The sequence below is a fragment of the Hydra vulgaris genome, chromosome 09 (genome assembly GCF_038396675.1).
Source record: "Hydra vulgaris chromosome 09, alternate assembly HydraT2T_AEP".
NCBI classification, from domain to species: Eukaryota; Metazoa; Cnidaria; class Hydrozoa; order Anthoathecata; family Hydridae; genus Hydra; species Hydra vulgaris.
Genome location: NC_088928.1, coordinates 35,127,853 through 35,148,081, shown reverse-complemented (window position 1 = coordinate 35,148,081; position 20,229 = coordinate 35,127,853). Strand labels below are relative to the sequence as shown.

The 20,229-nt window shown below is 28.7% G+C and overlaps 1 protein-coding gene across 3 annotated transcripts in view; it reads right to left on the bottom strand.

Annotated features, from left to right (window-relative positions):
- LOC100215684 (disintegrin and metalloproteinase domain-containing protein 9) overlaps positions 1-20,229 on the bottom strand; it is a 27,568-nt gene extending 7,339 nt beyond the window's left edge. The window contains exons 1-5 of one of the 3 annotated variants that reach the window (XM_065805508.1): positions 19,357-20,229; positions 13,060-13,333; positions 11,499-11,733; positions 11,066-11,302; positions 10,742-10,925 (exon numbers count right to left, since the gene is read on the bottom strand). In XM_065805508.1, coding sequence (XP_065661580.1) covers positions 10,742-10,925; positions 11,066-11,302; positions 11,499-11,733; positions 13,060-13,333; positions 19,357-20,140 — 1,714 coding nt within the window. In that variant the 5' untranslated portion in view covers positions 20,141-20,229. Of the gene's footprint in view, positions 1-10,741; positions 10,926-11,065; positions 11,303-11,498; positions 11,734-13,059; positions 13,334-17,095; positions 17,250-19,356 lie in introns of those variants that run through there. The other 2 variants (XM_065805509.1, XM_065805510.1) reach the window with 2 other exon arrangements.

Genomic DNA, 20,229 nt, shown 5'->3' with positions numbered 1-20,229 from the left:
TCGAATTTAATTAGAATACAATAAGAGTGATAAAAACAATATTAAAAAAGTGTGCAAAGTATTAGCGCACTTATGGTTTTTCAAAGATTTTATGCGACCACCATTGTTTTTAAGGCATACCAAGACTCTACGTGGCATAGAATCTATAAGTTTTCGGATTAATTCTTGTGGCACGGTATTCCACAACTCTTGCATTTGTGTTTTGAGCTGCACCAAGTTAGTGGGCTTGCTTTTTTGTAATTTGCAGTCCATCCAACTCTGAAGATTCTCAATAGGATTTAAATCAGGTGAGTGAGCGGGCCAAGGCATTAGATTCGACCGTTTTTCTTCCATGTATTGCTTCAATGAGCGTGCTGTGTGGCAAGGAGCGTTATCTTGTTAAAATTGCCAGGTGGAGTCAGCCTTGAAAACGTCCATTGATGGCTTTAAATAATCTTCTAATATCTCTCTATATCAAAGTTGATTAAGGCGATCAGTGTAAAGATGCACCAGTCCATTGCTAAATCCTGCAATGCAGCCCCAAATGCCAATTGAACCTCCTCCTCCTTGAACTCTTGACATGATAAAACGAGGAGTATATTTTTCGTTTTTGTATCTCCTCATGACAACCCTTTTCTTGCGATTAATAAGTTCAAAATATGACTCGTCCGAGAAAATTACTTTTCTCCATTGCTCTACAGTCCACTCAGCTCTCTCTTTGCACCATTTTCTTCTCTTGAGACGGTATTAGATACTTAATAGTGGCTTCTTTATTGTAAGGTATGAATTGAAATGCTTTTTCTTCATAAGCTTGCTAACTGTTGATCGGCTAACTTGATGTGCACCCAACGCTGTATTCAGGTCTGAGGCGATTTCGGCTATGCTCGTGTTTGGGTTGCGTCTAGCGATCATAATTGCTTTATTTTCGTCCCTTTCTGATATTTTTTGGGACAACCAGAGTGATTTTTGTCTTTGGCTGTTCCAAACTCATTATAGTTTTTGAGCGTTGTTCTAACGCTGCATTCACTGATTTCAAGTTGACGTCCGATTTCTCGATTGCTGAGACCTCGTTTGTTCAGGCCAACAATATGCCATTTTCTTTCAATTGATATGCTCCCTAAACCCATATTTTTGTTGTTGCAATTTTAAAGTTTTAACTAACTGTATTTTAAATGATATTTTTGCCACTTCAATTTATTCTTCTTATATTTTTTATTGACTATTATTAATCAGCAGAGAGTTTTTAACAAAAGTTAACCAAGTAAGTTTTTCTCAAAGGAATTAAACGAGTGTGCTAATACATTTTAAATGAGTGCGCTAATACTTTTGCACGCTTAATTTCAGACATTTTTCCAAGTAGTCATTAAACTTCTAATTAACTCATAAAAAAAACAATCAGGTTAACAATGTTTTGACCTTATAATTAAATTTAATTGTTTTACCATTCATTTAAAAAAAAAAACTAGTTCAAAATTAAAATTACTTCACAATTTATATTGATTTGAAGTTGTCTATAATAAAGGCATTAAAAGTAGAAGGTCAGCACTAAAGCCAAAATTAACCAATTCTAAGAGAAAAAAGCGCCTGAATTGGGCAAAGAAGTATAATAGTTTCACTGTTGATGACTGGAAATCGGCAAGTCATTATAATACAAAAATAATTTTTTTTTTCCCTAATATTTCAGTGTTGGTATTTAGTAATTATTTTTATTTTGTTTTCTCCAGTTATGCTTCAGCGATGAGTCTGCCATACAATTTTGACTCAAAAGGTTTAATATGTGAAAAGGGCTTCCAATGTAAAATTTCATAAAGATTGTATAATCCAGACAATTAAACACCCTCCCAAAGTCATGTTTTGGTCGGTTGTTTGTGGAAAAGACCTTAGTCAACTGTACATTGTAAATGATATATTGAAACAGGACCGATGCAAAGAGGTCATTAAAACCCGTCTTTTACCTCAATTGAAGAAGTGGTTTCTAAATGAGCAGAAGAAAATATTTATGCAAGATGGAGCACCATGCCACACAGTAAAATCCGTTTAAAAATTATTGGCATCTCTAAAAATTCCACTTTTGGATTGGCCAGCGAACTCCCCAGATCTAAACCCCATAGAAAATTATGGGAGCTATTAAAGAGAGAAATTTCGCTAGAAAAGGTTACAAGTATGACCCAATTGAAAAAAATAATTGGTATTGGAACCTTAATGCACATTTGAAAGAAATGACTTTAAATTGCATTTATAGCATGCGGAATCGTCTTCGTGCAGTTATAAAAAATAAGGGAGGATCAACAAAATATTAAAAAATTCATGTTAATAAACTTTAATTAAGTTGAAACATCTGGTATAGTATGTAAACTTATCCTCTTTCTTATAATAAATTACAATATTTCTAGGGGTTATATATACCCTCGTTATTCAAGTAATATAAAAAACCGTTAAAAAAACAAACAAATAATAAAACTTCAATGTAATGTGTTCTTGCGTCTTAAAAAAGAAAAATAAGGTTTCCAAAACGACGATGTGACGTAATCACCGTCGTCTTCATTCAAACCGCCTTCACTCGGAGAACACTGGTGAAACTGTATTTCCAAAGACTCTCTCACTTTTCTCTTAAAATAGCCTTCCTCTAATTTAACAGTGTTGTTATTATTCCAGCCAAAGGCACCATGGCAATTTCTGGAATGCCCCGTTTCGCCGAATTTTTCCATTTTTCCTCAAAAGTATGTTTTTGATGTTGGCAAATGCGAGTTGAAACCTTGAGTTTTGTTTCACCTAAATAGAGCTTTCCACACGAACGCTCCAGTTTGTAGGCTCCTGGGTAAGAGTTGTTGGGAAGTCGAGGCTTGTTTTTTTGAGTTATTAATTGTTGAAGGTTTTTTGGTGATTTAAAAACTGGAGTATAGCCTACATTTTTAAATATCTGTTTTAATTGATTACTTAATTTTGGTACCCATGAGAAATATAATTTGGTTCTAGTTTTATAGTAGTAGAGAAGTATAAGAGTATATATAGTATATATATAGTATAGTAGTATAGTACTATAGTAGTAGAGAAGTATAAGTACTAGTAGAGAAATATAATTTGGTTCTAGTTTTTTGATGTTATTGTTGTTGTTTTGTTGATTATTTTGATTATTTTGCTTATTATTTTTTATTTTTTTGACAATGTTTTGAAGTATTTTTTTATTATAACCATTTTCTGTAAACATTTCTGTTAGAAACTTTAATTCATGATTTATGTGTTCTTTACTGCAGAAATTCCAAGAAATTCCAGAAATTGCCATGGTGCCTTTGGCTGGAATAAAAACAACACTGTTAAAGTAGAGGAAGACTATTTTAAGAGAAAAGTGAGAGAGTCCTTGGATATACAGTTTCACCAGTGTTCTCCGGGTGAAGGCGGTTTGAATGAAGACGACGGTGATTACGTCACATCGTGGTTTTGGAAACCTTATTTTTCTTTTTTAAGACGCAAGAACACATTACATTGAAGTTTTTTTTTTTTTAACGGTTTTTTATATTACTTGAATAACGAGGGTATATATAACCCCTAGAAATATTGTAATTTATTATAAGAAAGAGGATAAGTTTACATACTATACCAGATGTTTCAACTTAATTAAATTTTATAAAAGCTTATCTAAGATGTTAATAAACATATTCCTATTGTGAAATTATGTATCTTATGTTGAGAATAGTTATATTTTATTTATACTTAAAGTTTTTATCTGTATGTTTATAAAAATATAAGTTTTACCTCTAAGAAGATAAAAAATATGAGTTACGTTAGCAATTTTTAGTTAGGTAATTACCTGGCAATTTGTAGTGGTTTCGTGTAACCGCCAATTAATTAAAGTGCGATTGTTTTTGATTGACCAAAAAAAAATTGTTATCACGAACAAAAACGTACAAATGCGTACAAAGGAAGATGGCGTTCAAAACAGCTCTCTCCCAAAAACTTATTTTAACAAAAGCATCACATTTCGCAGTTTAAAAATTCAATATTGCAGGGTTAGGGGTCGTCCATAAAGTACGTACGCATTTATTTCGTTGACCCCTCCCGCATTTTGCAATACGCTTTTTCGAGTACCCTCCACCTCCATAAATGTTCCTACGCTTTTAACTTATCTAACATTTTTTGATATTTTTTTTAATTTAGAGTCTTCTTTCATATATAATCAACTCCCCTTCCATCTCATATACGCCATCTGTAGACCCCCTCTTCCCTTCCGAGCGTATGTACTTTTATGGACGATCCCTTATTGATTTTTATATGCGCGTCTATTCATTTTTATATGCGTGTTTATTCATTCTTATATGTGCATTTATTCATTCTTATATGGGCGTTTATTCATTTTTACATGCGCGTTTATAGGCAAGTCAACCACCCATAAAATCTCTAATATAATTTTAAATAGACAATAAATAGGCTTTTATGTGTTTATATAGATTTATTCAAAACAAAAATTAGGTTGTTGCCACTGCTATTTATTTAAAAAATGGTTGCCGAGCCCACGCTGGCCAGCTAGCTAACTCGCATATGATTGTAAAATGGAATTAAATTAAACTCTGTAGTATCCATAATCTTTTTAAAGGAGAAACCCCCTCTAATTTTAAATCAATTTTTAGAAAAAATTTGTCAGATCAATATCATATAGAAAAAAAAAATAAGAAAAAAGTACAAAAAAAAATAAAATGGTAACATGTTGCTATGGAAACCATAAAAAAGTTACCAAAAAACAGGTTTCACGCCGGCCAATATTGTGGGCAGGGAGCAAAATAACCCAAGTTGAAATTTTTATATGGTGTTTATAGAGTAGAAGAGTGTTTTAAGTTGAACAGAATTTTTTTTTACAAATATAAAATTAGGTATTTTGAAGTCAAAGTCCAATATTCAATAATATGGTACTAAAACAGCATAAACAGCAGGTGTAAAAAAAAAAAAAAACTATTTAACTTAAAACACTCTATACCAGTTAATAAACAACCACTGAAAATTTTAGAAACGGCTCTCGAATGGTTGGCGAGCAATGTTGGCCGGCGTCTTAAATACTTCATACTGAGAAAAAAACAAATTAATAATTTTTTTTATTAAAAAATGTATAAAAAAGCAATCATTAACCTCATTAAATCTAAAAAACAGTATTTAAAATTCTCCTGGTTCATAAGTTATACCCTCTTTTTCCAAATTATTGTCATTATGTCATATGTGCTCTATTTAACTGTCGCCTCAACTTATTCTTTTCATTCATTCTATAATTAGATTATTTTATTCTTTTATTGTTTATTTTATTGAACCTTTAACCATGAAAGCACCTGGTAACATATTTAATTGTTCAAAAACTAACACTGAAGCTTTCATACCAATATTAAAATTTGCTACCGCATCGTATACACCAAATTTTCGAGTGACACAAATCTGGTCTTCGGTAATCGGTCCCAAATCATACTGTTGAACGATACATTTGCATTTTGAGTTTTCCCATGTAAACATTTTTTTAGTTCTAAATCTTTGCTAAGATCCTCAAAAATAGGTCTAATTTTCAAAATTATGTTCATTGGAAGACCTGAACCCGGTTTGTAAGTGTTGGTTTTATTTGCTTTATCAAAGTTGAACTTGCACCAACTGTTGATGCCGGTAGGACAGTGAGGAAAGTGCAAGTTATTTTTTTGGAAGATGCAACATGAAATAATGTAGCCAATACGCTTGCCTTCATACCTGCTAAATTTCCAGCATTTTGCCTAATAGCAACGTCAAAGAAATTTTGCAGACGATCAACTACTGCATCTGTAAGACAACCACGCCCACCGAGACCTTTTTCTCTTTTCTTTAAATTTCGTAGTCGTGTACCAACACGTTTTTGATAGTGTCCCACACATTCTAACTTATTAACTTGAATGCCAAAATGACATTAATGAAACTTTTACTGTCCCCGTCTCCTAAAAAATTCACATATCGCAGTTTGTACATGTCAATAGATCATAAAAACACACGTTTTGCACCAGTGGTCTCCATACCGCTTGCAGATCCTTTGTAATTGTTTTTACAAATGTGAGAGTTCCTCCATTGGGTATAGGCTGTAGGGTTTGTTTTTAAAAGATCTTTCTTTAAAAAGCAACCTTTGCAGAACCTGCACATTGGTTCGACATCCAAAACCTTTCCAGTGTCCATTGATAATGCAGAAAAGACACCGTTTAATGATGAAAAGCCTCTTCTCTGCCAAGTACCATCACACGACACACCAATATCAAAAATTTCAACATTAGCAACATGTTTATGCAATTCTGCTACTGCATCAAACATGGTATCTTCAGCAACTTTTTGTGTGACAGCATCTATTTTTACAGCTAACTTATCATAATTATTTTGGGTCATTGGTTGTGGCATATTCATTAAAGTGGTGAATATTTTTATACCAGAATGTCCCTGTCCAAGTGCACACATTGCGTATACTGTTCTACAATTAATATCATATCCTCTGTTACATTGTTTTGAAGTATACAACTCATTTTCATATTTAAAGCACTTGATAAGTAACTTTGAGGCAAGTCCTTTTTTGTCTTGCATTTTTTTGGACAATGACAAGGATGAACACTCGCCACATTGAGGGCATGCTAAAGCACTAAATATATCAGATAATATAGAGCAATCTATAATCCTGTATCCAGATATTTTCATTCTTGTAAAAGCTCTGGAACATTCAATTGGCTGTACCTTCTTCGCAGATACAGATGTAGAAAATAAATTTAATCCAGATTCGTTATTTACAGAGTTATTATTGACAGTTGTATTATTTGAATCAATCAAAATTGTTACAGAAGGATTATCATTTAACTCCATTTCAATATTTTCTTTGTCAAGACTGTTAAATTTCTTCCCTAAGAAACCTCTCCTCCTTTTTTTAATTATTGTTTTTGATTTTATTCTACACGCTTTACCCATATTTTTAAAAAATTAAGAAAATTGACAACTTTAAAAGCTTCAAAATAACAGAAAACTGTAGTCTGACTTGATAAACCAGACTTTTTTCGCTCGCTGGATAAGTAAAGAAGCCAAACCAAGCATTTTACTGCAGCTAATTAAAAATACACGTAAGTTAATAGGATTTTTAATGAGGTGCTACACCATTGCTATGGGCGTTGCGATGGTATAAATTTTAAGGTACCTTAAAAAAATGCTAAACTTGAAGGATTTAATGATTAAAATCAGTAAATAAAAAAATAATTTTGAATTCTGCATACTTTGAAATGCATAAATAAATAAAAATATTTTTATAAAATTTGGGTAAATTTAGAGGGGGTCCCCCTTAAGTTTCCTGATTACCCCAACCGTATTTCAAGGTCTTTCTCCTTGTTTGTAAGTATGCTTTAAAGATGAAGAAAAATTTTTCTATTGGATTAAGCTGTGGCGTGTATGCTGGCATATACTTAATAGCTATGCTATGAGAGGCTATTGTTTATTATGGTTGACTCGCCTATAAACGCGCATATAATAGTGAATAAACACGCTTATACGAATAAATAAATTCGCATTTGAGAATGAAAAAGTGCGCAAATAAGAATTAATAAACACGCATATAAAAATGAATAGATACGCATATAAAAGTGAATAACGCTGTAAGCTATGTAACGCAGAAATGTCGAATTAACTAAAAGTTTTTAATTTTAAATAAATTTTAATAAAAGTTTTTAATTTAATTTAAAAAAATTATGAGTTAGAAAAAGGGGCTAATTTTGTAATAAATAATGCGTACGTACACAGAGAGTGAGGGGTTTGTTGAATAAATACAGGTGGTACAAAGGGGAGAGGTTACTAAATCAGTGGTTTTACTGCGTAACTAAATCAGTGGTTTTACTGCGTACATACTTTATGAATGCCTCCAATTTCATTTAAATAATACATAAAATATTAACGGTTATTTTTAAAAAGTTACTTATTGAAAGGAAAATGTCGTTGACCTAGATTTTCTATTAGATGCGGAAATCCTGGCGTAGATGTAGACATCAGATGTAAATGTGAGCGTATCATTTGCTATGCCGATCTCATTTATTAGATCATATGATGCATTATAAGTTTTTATTTGTTTTTAGTAAAAACTTTGGTTCTTTGTGTGCTCATGATAAGCTTGGGCAAATCTCACCTGGTATTCTTTTAAAACTGCTCATGAAAACTGCTTTTGAAATTCAAGCTTGAGATTCAGAAGGATGACCAATAAATGCAACTAATTTTGATATTTCTAAAGTTGAAGAGTATGACGGTTTTGAGTTTTAACCGACAACTTTCCATTTTAAATATTTACATCGAGTTACAACTAATTACAACAAATACAACTAATTCTTCAACACAATGAAATTTCGATTGACTGAATTTTAAACTTGTTGTATTTTTGAATAACCTTCTGTATTTTCGAATGACTTAAATAACTTCGTCTATTCCGGTATGTATTTTGTATACATTTTTAAGATTTAAAAAAATAAAGTTTAAAACTCGAGGAAAATTTTTCTTTCAAAAGAGTGCCTATCTGCATTTTAAATGTTTTAAGTGCCTTAAAACATTTAAAATGCAGAATGGTCTTTGGAAATAAAAATCACCTATAATCGGTTGAAAATTAAATTATTTTATATCGGTTAAAAATTAAATTCTCCATAAAAAAAAAGACTATGATCAATCGAAAACAACTTAGTCCTCAGTAGGACATCTGAAATTTATTTCCACTTGTTATTAGTTTAGGTTTAAGTTTTTGTAGATCTAACTATGTAAAACACTCAAGCAATGTAAGAAGCAAGCAGAGAGACTGAATGGTTTTGTGAAGCTTGAGTGACTTGCACTTTTTGACTATAGAAGTTGACGGTTGAAGTTCTTTTGGTTATGGTGGATCAGCAGGCTTATAAAGTTCCCATTGTTTAATGTTTGACTTACTTCAGTATAATTATCTTTAACAAGCATCAGTATTTTAAATGTTTCTGGAAAGAAAACATTCTTCCAAATTAAATTTTTTAGGTGGGGATACAGAGGCCATATCTCCAGTTTTTATTTTGAATAAATATTAATTTTTTTTTAATGAAAAACCGAATTGAAAAAATCTATTATTTTATGTTTTCTTTTTTGTGAATTGTTTTTTTGTGAATTCTTACAATTATGAAGTCAAAATTCTTATGAACTCAAGATTTATGTTCGATCACAAGTCTGTCATCATTATTAAATTAACCTTTCTTATTAAGAAATGAACTTGCGATTGTAAATATTTTTTTAAATTATTGATAAGAGAACTTCCATATCACAGTAAAACTATTGATTTTAGACTCCCCTTTCTCCATTACACGCATCTGTACGTTTTGATTGATCCCTCCCTGTGTGCGTACGTACGTATTATTTATTACAAAATTTGTAAAATTTAAAAACAAAATATTAGCTAATTCGACGTTTTATTGTATGTAACTAAAAAGATCGGACAAATATTATTAAAGGAGAAGAAAAGTAATTTGGTAAAAATGAAAAAAAATATGAAAAAAAAGTTTGAAAAAATTAATACAAAAGATGCTCAAACCGCGTACGTACTTGCTGTTCGGAACATCCCCTCCCATAGTACAGTCTTGTAGGCTTTTGGCTAACACTATCCCTTCCTCTAAGCACGTATGCACTTCATTTATGCCCGCTAATTACAAATTTATTCTGTCAATACACAAACAAGTAAATACTTTGTTTACTTTACTACAACTACGACCCAGGCTTAAGTACTTTCACATAAATTTATTTTATGCAAGTCATTTATTTTATCCACAAAGCTACACCACCGCCTCTATATCTATTACTTCTGTTTCTTCTGTATAAATTAAATTTGATTAAAGTGGTTTTTTGTTTATTAAGATACCCGTGATATTAATTATATTTAGTTTATTACGTAACACACTTATTTAAAATAATCTATTTCATTTATATTATTAAAAAAATATATCAAATTATGAAGTCGAAAAATATTTTAATGATGAAAACTTAAATTCAAAAAGTTAAACAGTGGTATTCAGTTAAAAATAAAAATAAATAAAATTAAAATTCTAAAAAGAAAAAACACTATATAAAAAATTAAAAAATTTATTAATACTTTTTCAGTTCTTAAAAATTTAAATGGAAAAATTTTTGAATTAATAAAAGGAAAACTGAAATATCAAAAATAAAAAAAGTTATGTCGTTGAAACTTTAAACAATTTTATGAAAATGAAAATATAAGTTTAATGTAAATTATGAAAGTTATTTGCTTAAAAGAAGAAATTGCCAAAACAATAATTCTCTCTCTTTTTAAAATAGTTATTATTTTGAGAAAATAGAGCCAGAAACTTCATAAGAAAAAATTTTTAGAGAAGGTAGCATTCCAAGAAATGCGTTAAAATTGAAAATGTTAAAGTTAATTATAAGCTCCCTTATAATAAAAGATTTTGAAAATAAGTAAATTTAATCAAAATAATGATCAAACTGTGTCGACACAGTTTGATCATTATTTTGATTAAATTTTTTGACATGTCAAAAATGATTTAGTAATATATTAAGATCCAGTTTATGTAAATGTTAAAAATTTTACTGTATATTTCAAAAGATGATAAAAATTTAATTACAGATTATAGTTTAATAGTTATTAGCATTTTATATTTATTTTATAGTTATTATTTTATAGTTATTATTTTATAGCATTGAAAAAGTTATAAAATTTATTCATTCTATTTTAAAGGTGTCAAATTTTCTTTTTATAAGTTTAAAGATTGTTTCTTACCATCTTTGACTAAGTTGTTTAAAATATTAGTGGAGTTATTCTTCACGCTCTCACACTTCCTTGTGTCGTTAAGTTCTGACCATACTAATCGATAGTGTAATAAATTATCTTGATTGATTTTGTTGCATTGCAATTTCCCACATAGCGCATCAGTATAGTTGCAACGCAGAAATTTATTAGAACTCTAATTTAAAAAAAACGTATTTGAATGGAAAGTAATATATGTATTTTTTTAATTACACATTTCACAAAAAACCAACAAAATTACGATTTTGGCAAACCTAGTAATGAATGGAAGAAAATAAATTTGTTGTTTGTGCTCACCACTCCACAATGTCCAGCATCGCTTCCTTTGATGTTGAGCTGCTTGTAACAATATGCGTCACCAGACGAAACATTTGCACCAAACAAATCAACACATTGGCGTTTGTGAGTTAAACAAACGCCTTTTTTACAAAATCCTTTTCCTGCGCCACAGCTGTAGGAATCTTGAATATATACGTCTTTTGGACAAGTATTTGACTCGCCGTTGCAGTATTCAGGTAGATCACATTCTTTACTCTAAATTCATTTATTTTAGTGTTTTTTTTTTTTGGGTAATAAAATGGGTAATAGAAAAACATAAAAAATTTCAAAAATATATTTTAGAATATATATAAAACAAAGTTTAGTTAGTAAGTTAAAAATAAGCATAAACTTTTCAATTTAAAATTATTTAAATTGTATTTAAAATGCGCGGTAATGTTACTATATTTACCTTTTTGCGGCAAGTTGTTCCTCTTGGTTGAAATTGACATTTATGGCAACATCCTCCAGAAGCACAAGTTGCATTTTTATGCAAAGTACAGGTTACTGGATGGCAACAATTACCAAAGAAAGCACAATTTTTTCTTGATCCACAATCACATTCTTCTCCTTTTTCAATAATACCATTTCCGCAAATGGGTGGTTTAACCCAGCCAACAGGGTAATCGTACAAACATGCTCCCTTACTTAAAAATATTGAGTTTTAATAAATAAAGAAGTTTAAACAGAGATTTTGTTTCTGACAAAAAACTAAAATTTAAATAAAGTTTTCATTTATCTGTGTCTAATTCCAAAGCATCAAATCGAGTTTACCCACTATGCCAAAGAAATAATCTGAAATTATTTCAAGTATATATAAATGTGTTTTAACAACAACAACAAAAACATCGCTTTAATCTAAGCACTAAATTTTTTTATAATGTTGACTGCTTTAATGAAAAAGTGCACATTTTACAGAAATAATTAAGACCTCCATTACATTATCGTATTATCCCTGTTAATTTTAGTTACAGTTCTAAGATCGTTTTGGAGCTCTCTGTAGCATAAAAAATTAATATAAATTGATCCTTTGGAAATAACTTTTAAAAGATCAGCAATGGTATTGGTTAATTTAAAATGGAACTTATCTGGTAAACTTGTCCCAGATCATGATTTTGGCTTTAAGCTTCGCATTAATATTCTGTATTCTGGTCCAAAACTCCAATAATATAATGACAAACTTGAAAACTTAAAAATAGAAACATATTCATATCCACGAAATATTTAAAATATTTTTCAGTATAGTAGAAATACTTTTTTTTATGATTTACGTGTTTTTTTTTGTGATGAGAACGTTATGAGTTACTTTTACTATTCTAGTATTAATAAATAATAAAATATATAATATTAATATTAAATAATATTCTTTTTGATATTTATCGACAAAACTCAAGTTTCATCTAATAAAATTTTAGCGTTTGAAAACTATGAATATTTAAAGTTTATAACCCCCTCATTTTAGGAGTTTTGAAACTTTACATGGTCATAACTTTCGAACACTAAAATAATATTAGATGAAATTTGATCATTTTTCTCAATTAATTGCACTTTAATTAAAAACACGCTGATGCGGTTTTGTGGAAAATATAAAACACAGTATACAATAAAATAAAATAAAAAAACTTCACCCCAATCACTTCTAGTATTTATTGAGGCTGTAAAAATTATCAGAATTATCATTTAGTCGTTATATTGGTTAAAGTTATTTTATTAGTTTAAAAATGTAGAAAATAAAACTTTTAAAACAAAGCAAACAAAAATAACAGAAAGGTAATGAAAAAATCGCTTTTTAAAAAATTAATTATCCTGCTAAAATTAAAAAAAATTAAAAAAACAGAAGTTAATAAAATTCAAAAATTGTAGCTGCTAAAAATAGAATAATAAAAAATTTTCTGTTTTTTTTAAGTATTTTTAAAAAAAAAAAAAAAATTTGAAAACATCCCTACTATTTATATATTAAACTGCGTACTTACCCGCTTGATATAAATGCATTAAAATAACGAACGCTGCACTCTGAGAAACTTTTCACATCTCCATCTAAATATGATCCCATAATGCAATTACTTTTCTCATTATCATAGCACAGACATTGAGTATGTTCGTCGTGCACCATTCCTAAGTTGTGACCAAGTTCATGAGCTACAACATTAGATATATATACAGGATTGTCATAAGTATCGTGGTTTATACCAACAGAATTTTTTCCAGAACACATCGTACCAACGGGCGCTTTTCCTGCTGTGAAACCTGTAAAAAATTTGTTTCGTCTTTTTATTCAATAAAAACTGCAAGTTATTATTTTTATTTTCGATATACACTCTTCTATGTTTTAAATTTTTTTACAATGTTTTCTTTAAAATTTTTACAGTCAGGATTAAATGAAAACAAGTTTTATTTCCTTAACTGGTAATGTTAAAAAAAAAACAGGAAGAAATAAATCGAAATTGGAACTATAAAAGTAACTATATATATATAAATAATGTCTAACTACCGTCCAATTTTCCTTCTACCAGTGTTTTTTGTTTATGAAAAAGTAATCTTCAATCGAATTTATAATTAACAAACTTTTATATAAAAATCAATTTGGTTTTCTAAAATGTTGTTCAACAGAGCATGCTATCATTGAATTACAAATAAAATATTTCAATTTTTTGATAAAGGAGATAATGTACTGGGAGTATTTATAAACTTTTCAAAGGCGTTTGATACAGTTAATCACGGTATCTTACTGTCAAAATTAAAATAAGGTATTAAAAGACTAAAGCGATAATGGGTAAAAAATTATCTGAGTAACAGAAAGCAGTTTGTAATAAACAAGGAGTCAAGTGTTCTTGATATTGATTGTGGGGTCCCTCAAGTCAAGGTTTTTAATTTACATCAATAATATGCATAAAGCATCATCTATAATATCTTCAAAAATGTATGCTGATGACACAACTTTGTTTTATAATCATAGTAATTTAAAATCGATGTTCGGAACAATGAATACTGAACTGGAAAACTTAAATTTATGGTTCAGAGTAAATTAACTATCTTTAAACTGTAAAAAAACTAACTCCATTTTATTTCATAAAACAGGTCAGTCAATGTCTCTACCATTAGAAATTCCAGAGTTGCTGATTAACAACATAACAATAAAACGGAAAAAGTATGCAAAGTATTTTGGTGTTCGATTAAATGAAAATTTATCATGGAGAAATCATATTGGGCAAATTAAATCAAAAATATCATCTGCAATAGGTATTTTATATAAATCTCGCTCATTTCTTAATTTCTGTTCAGGAAAAAAATTTTACTTTAGTCTAGTTTATAGTCATCTCACATGTGCCAATATAATATGGGCTAATACACACAAAACAAAATTAATCAAACAACAATACTTACAAGCACAGAACTACTAAACCTTGTTGAATGGTTTAAAGCAAACAAATAACCTCTATAACTAAAATAAAATGTACTTATTTCCATCGCTATCATGAACTAGACAAAATTCCATTAAAACTTCCAAATCTTTGTATTAACAATTGCAAAATAAAAAAGAGAAATATCATTAAAATTTCTAGGAGTACCAGGGCCGACGACATGGGTTTCGAAGCGGGGGGCACAATCTTAAAAAACTTTTTTTTAAAATTGACTTCTATATCTAGTTTTCCTTTAAAAAAAAAAAAAGATCTTTTAGAAAAAAAAGTGTGTGTGGGAGGGGAGCTCCCACTTTTTGGAGGGGCACCCCTGTTGACGTCAGCCCTGAGTACTCCTTGACGAAAATGTAACATGGAGAGATCATATAAAATATATTGAAAGTAAAATATCAAGGAACATTGGCCTACTTTATAGGGTAAAACCTCTTTTAAATTCAAGTTGTTTAAAACTCTTATATTTCTTTTTTATTCATTCATACGCAATATTAGCGTAATCTTAATTACTCTAATATTGCGTGGCGTATTACCAATAAAAATAAATTAAAAAAACTCTTTAATATGCAAAAACATGCAATCAGAATTATATCCAATGAAAGCCGCTATACGCTCTGCCAACATTTATTTTCTAAGTTAAATATACTAAATATCTACCAAATAAATATTTATTATCTTCTAATTTTTATGCTCAAAATTAATAAAAGTATTATTCCAAAAACTTTTACACCCATATACAAACCAAAAATTATTTTGGGCCAACTATGTTTTCAATTTCAATTAGAGGACCAAAGGCATGGAATAAAATACTCTCAACTAAACTTAAAGCTTTTACAATGTTAAATGAGTTTAAGGCTAAACTTAGACAGTTATTACTAAAAAATGATTTACCACGAAACTATTTCTAAAATTGCAAAATACCCTTAAGATTGATCTATCAACTAAATGAAAAGTATATTAATTTTAGAAACGCTTAAGTTAAATGGACTTGGTAACTTTTCAAAAAATATTTATGTCTTTGTTGTTAAATATGTGTTGTTATTTTTTTTATTTTTTGATCCTTAGACTTTTATTTTGTGTTCTGAAGTTTATTATTAAAAAAAAAAAAAAATAATAAAATTAATTCATGATTTTTCAATAAATAAAAATTAAATATTTTCGTGCTTTTAAAAGAACATGCTTAAGTTAATAGCGCTTCTTGTTATTTTTTAATAATAGATTTTTTATTTAAAGCTTTATCAATTTTACGTTTGTTTATTTTATATAGTTTTAACGGAAGTGCTTTTTTTTTAAAATTAAACTTTACATTTACGGAATTTATCAAGGAGCTTGGCGATAAGATATATTAGATTTCTTCTCGTCCCTGCTTCCTATATATATCTTGTTATTAACGTACGATTTGTATATATTTGTTGAAATTTTCTTCAACTGTGATATGAAAGTCTTAAATTTGGAAAAACTTAATTTATATCAGATTCTTATTTTTATGTTCAAATATAAAAATAATATGCTACCGAATTCTTTTTTAGACATATTTTCGCCACCACTTACCCAAAATTATAATTTGCGATCAAGTAGTTTCCATAATTATTATTTTAAAAAAAACTAAAACCCGGTATTCTGAATTTTCAATTATGCCACAAGGCCCGATAGAAAAACTTGATAAATCAAAACTTTTTTTAGTTTAATACCTAAAAATGCTGAATCTTATTTGATTTCCTTTTTTTAGGTATTATAGTTCGGAAAAACTAACATGTATAATAGTTAATATACCAAACTTTATATTAAAATTTGTATCGATATTATATTAATGTATTTTTATCAATCTGATACGTAATAATTGTGTATATATATTTTTTATAATTTTTTTCGCGACAATAAATGTATCCTTATATGGTATACCTGAAGAACAAAAAATAAATAAATAAAATAAAATATGAAAAATAAATAAAATAAATGGATTTATTTAACGCTTTTTAAAATCTTCAAACAGTTAACAAGTTATTATAAATTTAGTTTATTTATTATAAATATAAAATGTTGCTATAAACTTAAACTTTGATCTCAGGAAATTTTTTAACGCGTTGAGTCACGTGCTAGTGTATTTTTTTAAATAAGTTTAAAATATGTATCGGCGTTTATAACAAAAAATCCCTAGGTAAAAAAAGGTTTCAAAATGATTATGCAGGAAGAACGGCGATTAGAGACCTGCGAGTATAGCCAAAGAGGTATAATAGAATAGTATAGCCAAAAAAATATAATAGACTAGTTGGAGAGAGAACGAAGCCAAAAATGCTTTTAAATTGCGTTACAGTCTTTGAAGTATAACTATTCCAGCAACAAGTCAAAATGGCCCTTTTGCATTGAAAAAAAAAATCTCTGAAATATAGACTGTGAATTTTGAAATCGAAGTGGATTAATCTATAAAACGGATTAATACGTTTTACCACTATATATTAATAAACGTCTTAACACGTTTTGTGTCTACTGGTATTAGATAATTTTTTAACGATAGAATGTGATAGGTTAACTTTATAAACTTAAAATTTATTAACAGAATTTTTATTCATTTATTTTTTGTATTTATAATTGATACCTCTATCTAAAAATAATATTTGAAGTTCTTGTTCGTTTTCATTGATTTTGTTTTTATCGACGGTAACGAAATAAAAAGAAACTGTCACAAAGTTTTTAAGTGTTTTTCTTAATGAAAACATTGCATAGAAACGACGCATAAACTATACTGGCACAAAAACTTTAAAAGCAAATTTTATAAAAAGCCCAAACATGTAAAAAAAAGCTTATTAGTCATTTATTTATAATTATCAACCTAGTTTATGCTAGTATTGGATGGGAAAAAGCACAGAAAAAAAGAAAGATACAAAGTTTTTTGGATTGGTCTAAATCTTTTTTACCTCCATAAACATAAGACCTGGTCAATTAGTTTTAATACACTCATTCGAAACCATTTTTTGTTAAAATGAAAGTTCTGAAAATATATAAACTTGATGTGTATAAAAAGTTATGCTTTATATATAGGGGAATGATTCTTATCCACCATTAAAGATTTTTATGAAACCAAAAAATAAAGTAGTATATAATAAATAGTATTTATAGTAAGCAACTTGGGTTTAAAAAGAGGCACTCTACTGATCAGGCTATTGTTCATTTTGTTCATGATATCTTTAAATTGTTTGATGAAAATAAATATACATTAATTGTATTTATTGATCTCAATAAGGCTTTTGAAACTGTCGATCATTACATTTTGTTAACAAAACTATGACATTATTAACAAAACTAAGACATTAAACATATAAATAATGCGTGGTGTTTTGAAATTTCTGGGCGTACTTCTTGATGAGACGTGGAGAGATCACATACATTATCTTGAAAATAAAATTACAAAGAGCATAGGCCTGTTTTGTAGAGTAAAATTAAATCCAACATGCTTAAAGCTTTTATATTTATCGTTAATTCATTCCCACCCTAATTACGCAAACATTGCAGTACAAATAAAAAAAAATTTAAAAAAACCATTTAATAAACAAAAGCATGCAATCAGAATCTTTTCCAATGTGGGCCGTTTTACACACTTCCGAGCATTATTTGTTATTTCAAATATAATGAATGTCTTCATTATATTTCAACTTCTTATATTTACGTTCAAAATTAATAAAAATATTTTACCCGCTATTCAAAATAAATCAGAACAAAAATCTCCAAAAAAACTTTACCACCTATTCAAAATAGATCAAAAAAGATATCTAACCAGATTTTCAAATAACAGTTATATTCGACCAAAAAGTGATTTTTCGGTGACTAAATTTTGAATTTCTATTAGAGGGCCAAAATTATGGAACAAGATATTAACTAATAAACTTAAAATAATTGCTACGCTTAATGAGTTTGAGAACAAATTGAAGCAAAAACAATGAACGCTCAGCTTTTTCTGAAGTTTTTTAATCTTTGCTACTGATAAACTTACCCAACAATTAAAGGTTTGTCATTATTGGATTGACGAATTTTAGAAAAGATCGTAAAAATTTATAATTTATAAGAATTGTTCTGATATTTCAAAATATATGCTGGTGTAACAGGAAAGCTTCACGATTATGCGCATTAAATTAAGAAATTAAGAAACGAGCTATTATGCTTCTGAAAGACTTTTTTTTTTAATTTTAAAAACAATATTGTTATTTACTGGCTGCAAATTAAAATTAAGCTGGCTAAAGGTATTTTCACCTAATTTATTATTTGGCTTCTTTATAAAATAAATCACGATTTCTAAACCAACTTTATAGTAATTTAGAATGTAATTTTTTATTGTATTTATTTTTTGAAAATTCTTTTATTCACGGGCTGTTAAAATTTGAGTCAAAAACGAAAACGAAAAAATAATTTGATAGTTTCATTTACTTAAAACTACGGTCTAAACTACGCTGTTTAAAAATCATATTCAATAAGCAAACTTGGGCTTTCAATTAATTTTGTAACGTCATTTGTGAGCTAAAATAAATACAAACTAGCGCTAAAAATATTTTCAAATTATCCTGGGAGTGTGAAAAAATACAGATGAAAGTTCAAAAGGACTGCCGCAAATGCCCCGGGAAATCTATCCCTTTTTATCCACCAAGCAAAATTTTGTTGACATGTTTTTCTGTGATAATTATTGTATCTTTATTTCCCCATTAGTTTTCTTAAAAATAAATATATAGTTAAGTATATATATATGTGTGTGTGTGTGTGTGTGTGTGTGTGTGTGTGTGTGTGTGTGTGTCAGCATTCGTGCGTGTCAGAATGATAATTTTTGAACGTTCGTAATAAATACAGCTATTTTTAAATTAAAAACTTTACCTTTGTCAAATGGTTTTTTTGTTATAAATTGCGCGTTGTCGTTTTTAACTTGAATGTATTTTGTTCGATAATTCATAAAGTTTTGAATAGTTTGTAGAGATTCATCTACCACTTCCATTTTATCTCCGTCATTCCACACATCTATTCCCACAACTATAATTCGCGTTCGTAAAACAGCATATTTCGCATCTAAAATGCTTGCGATTAAGTTTGTTCTTCTAATGACTTCGCTAATGTTGCTTTTGTAATATTTGAAAACGCTATAATCATTTACAAAATACAATTCTACATAGTATTTATCAGCATATTGTTCTTCATCTCTTCTTATCCTTAAATTTTTTGGGTTTTGGTAAGTTGAATTACTATAATTGGATAGTTTAAAGTCAAATGAGCAATACAAAGATTTTTTTAGAAAATTTTTCGTAAGGTTCTTCCTAATTTCCTCAAGAGTATGTTCTCCCAAAGAATTGTTCTTTCGCGGCGTCAAGTAAAACGTTTTATCTTGATAAAAGAATACTCCATTTAAACCATTGCACACATCCATGGCAGCATAATATCTTGGATTATTATTTATGTTTCCATTAAAAAAACATTGATCAAAAGAAACTGGACCATAAGTAAAAGTATAGTCGTATTTTTTTAGCACAATCTGAACGTTAATTTTTCCCGTTATTAAAACAACAATTTTTTCGTGTGAAAGCTTTGTAAGCTTCGGTACTACAATCTCATTGGACGCTTCAACATGCTGTAGTAAACCATAAACCATTAATATTATTACAAACATTTGTTAATACTATATAAATTTAAATTTAATAATGTTTCTAACGTAGTAAGCTTTTCATACTGCATGGTATACGTTTGAAATCAATATCT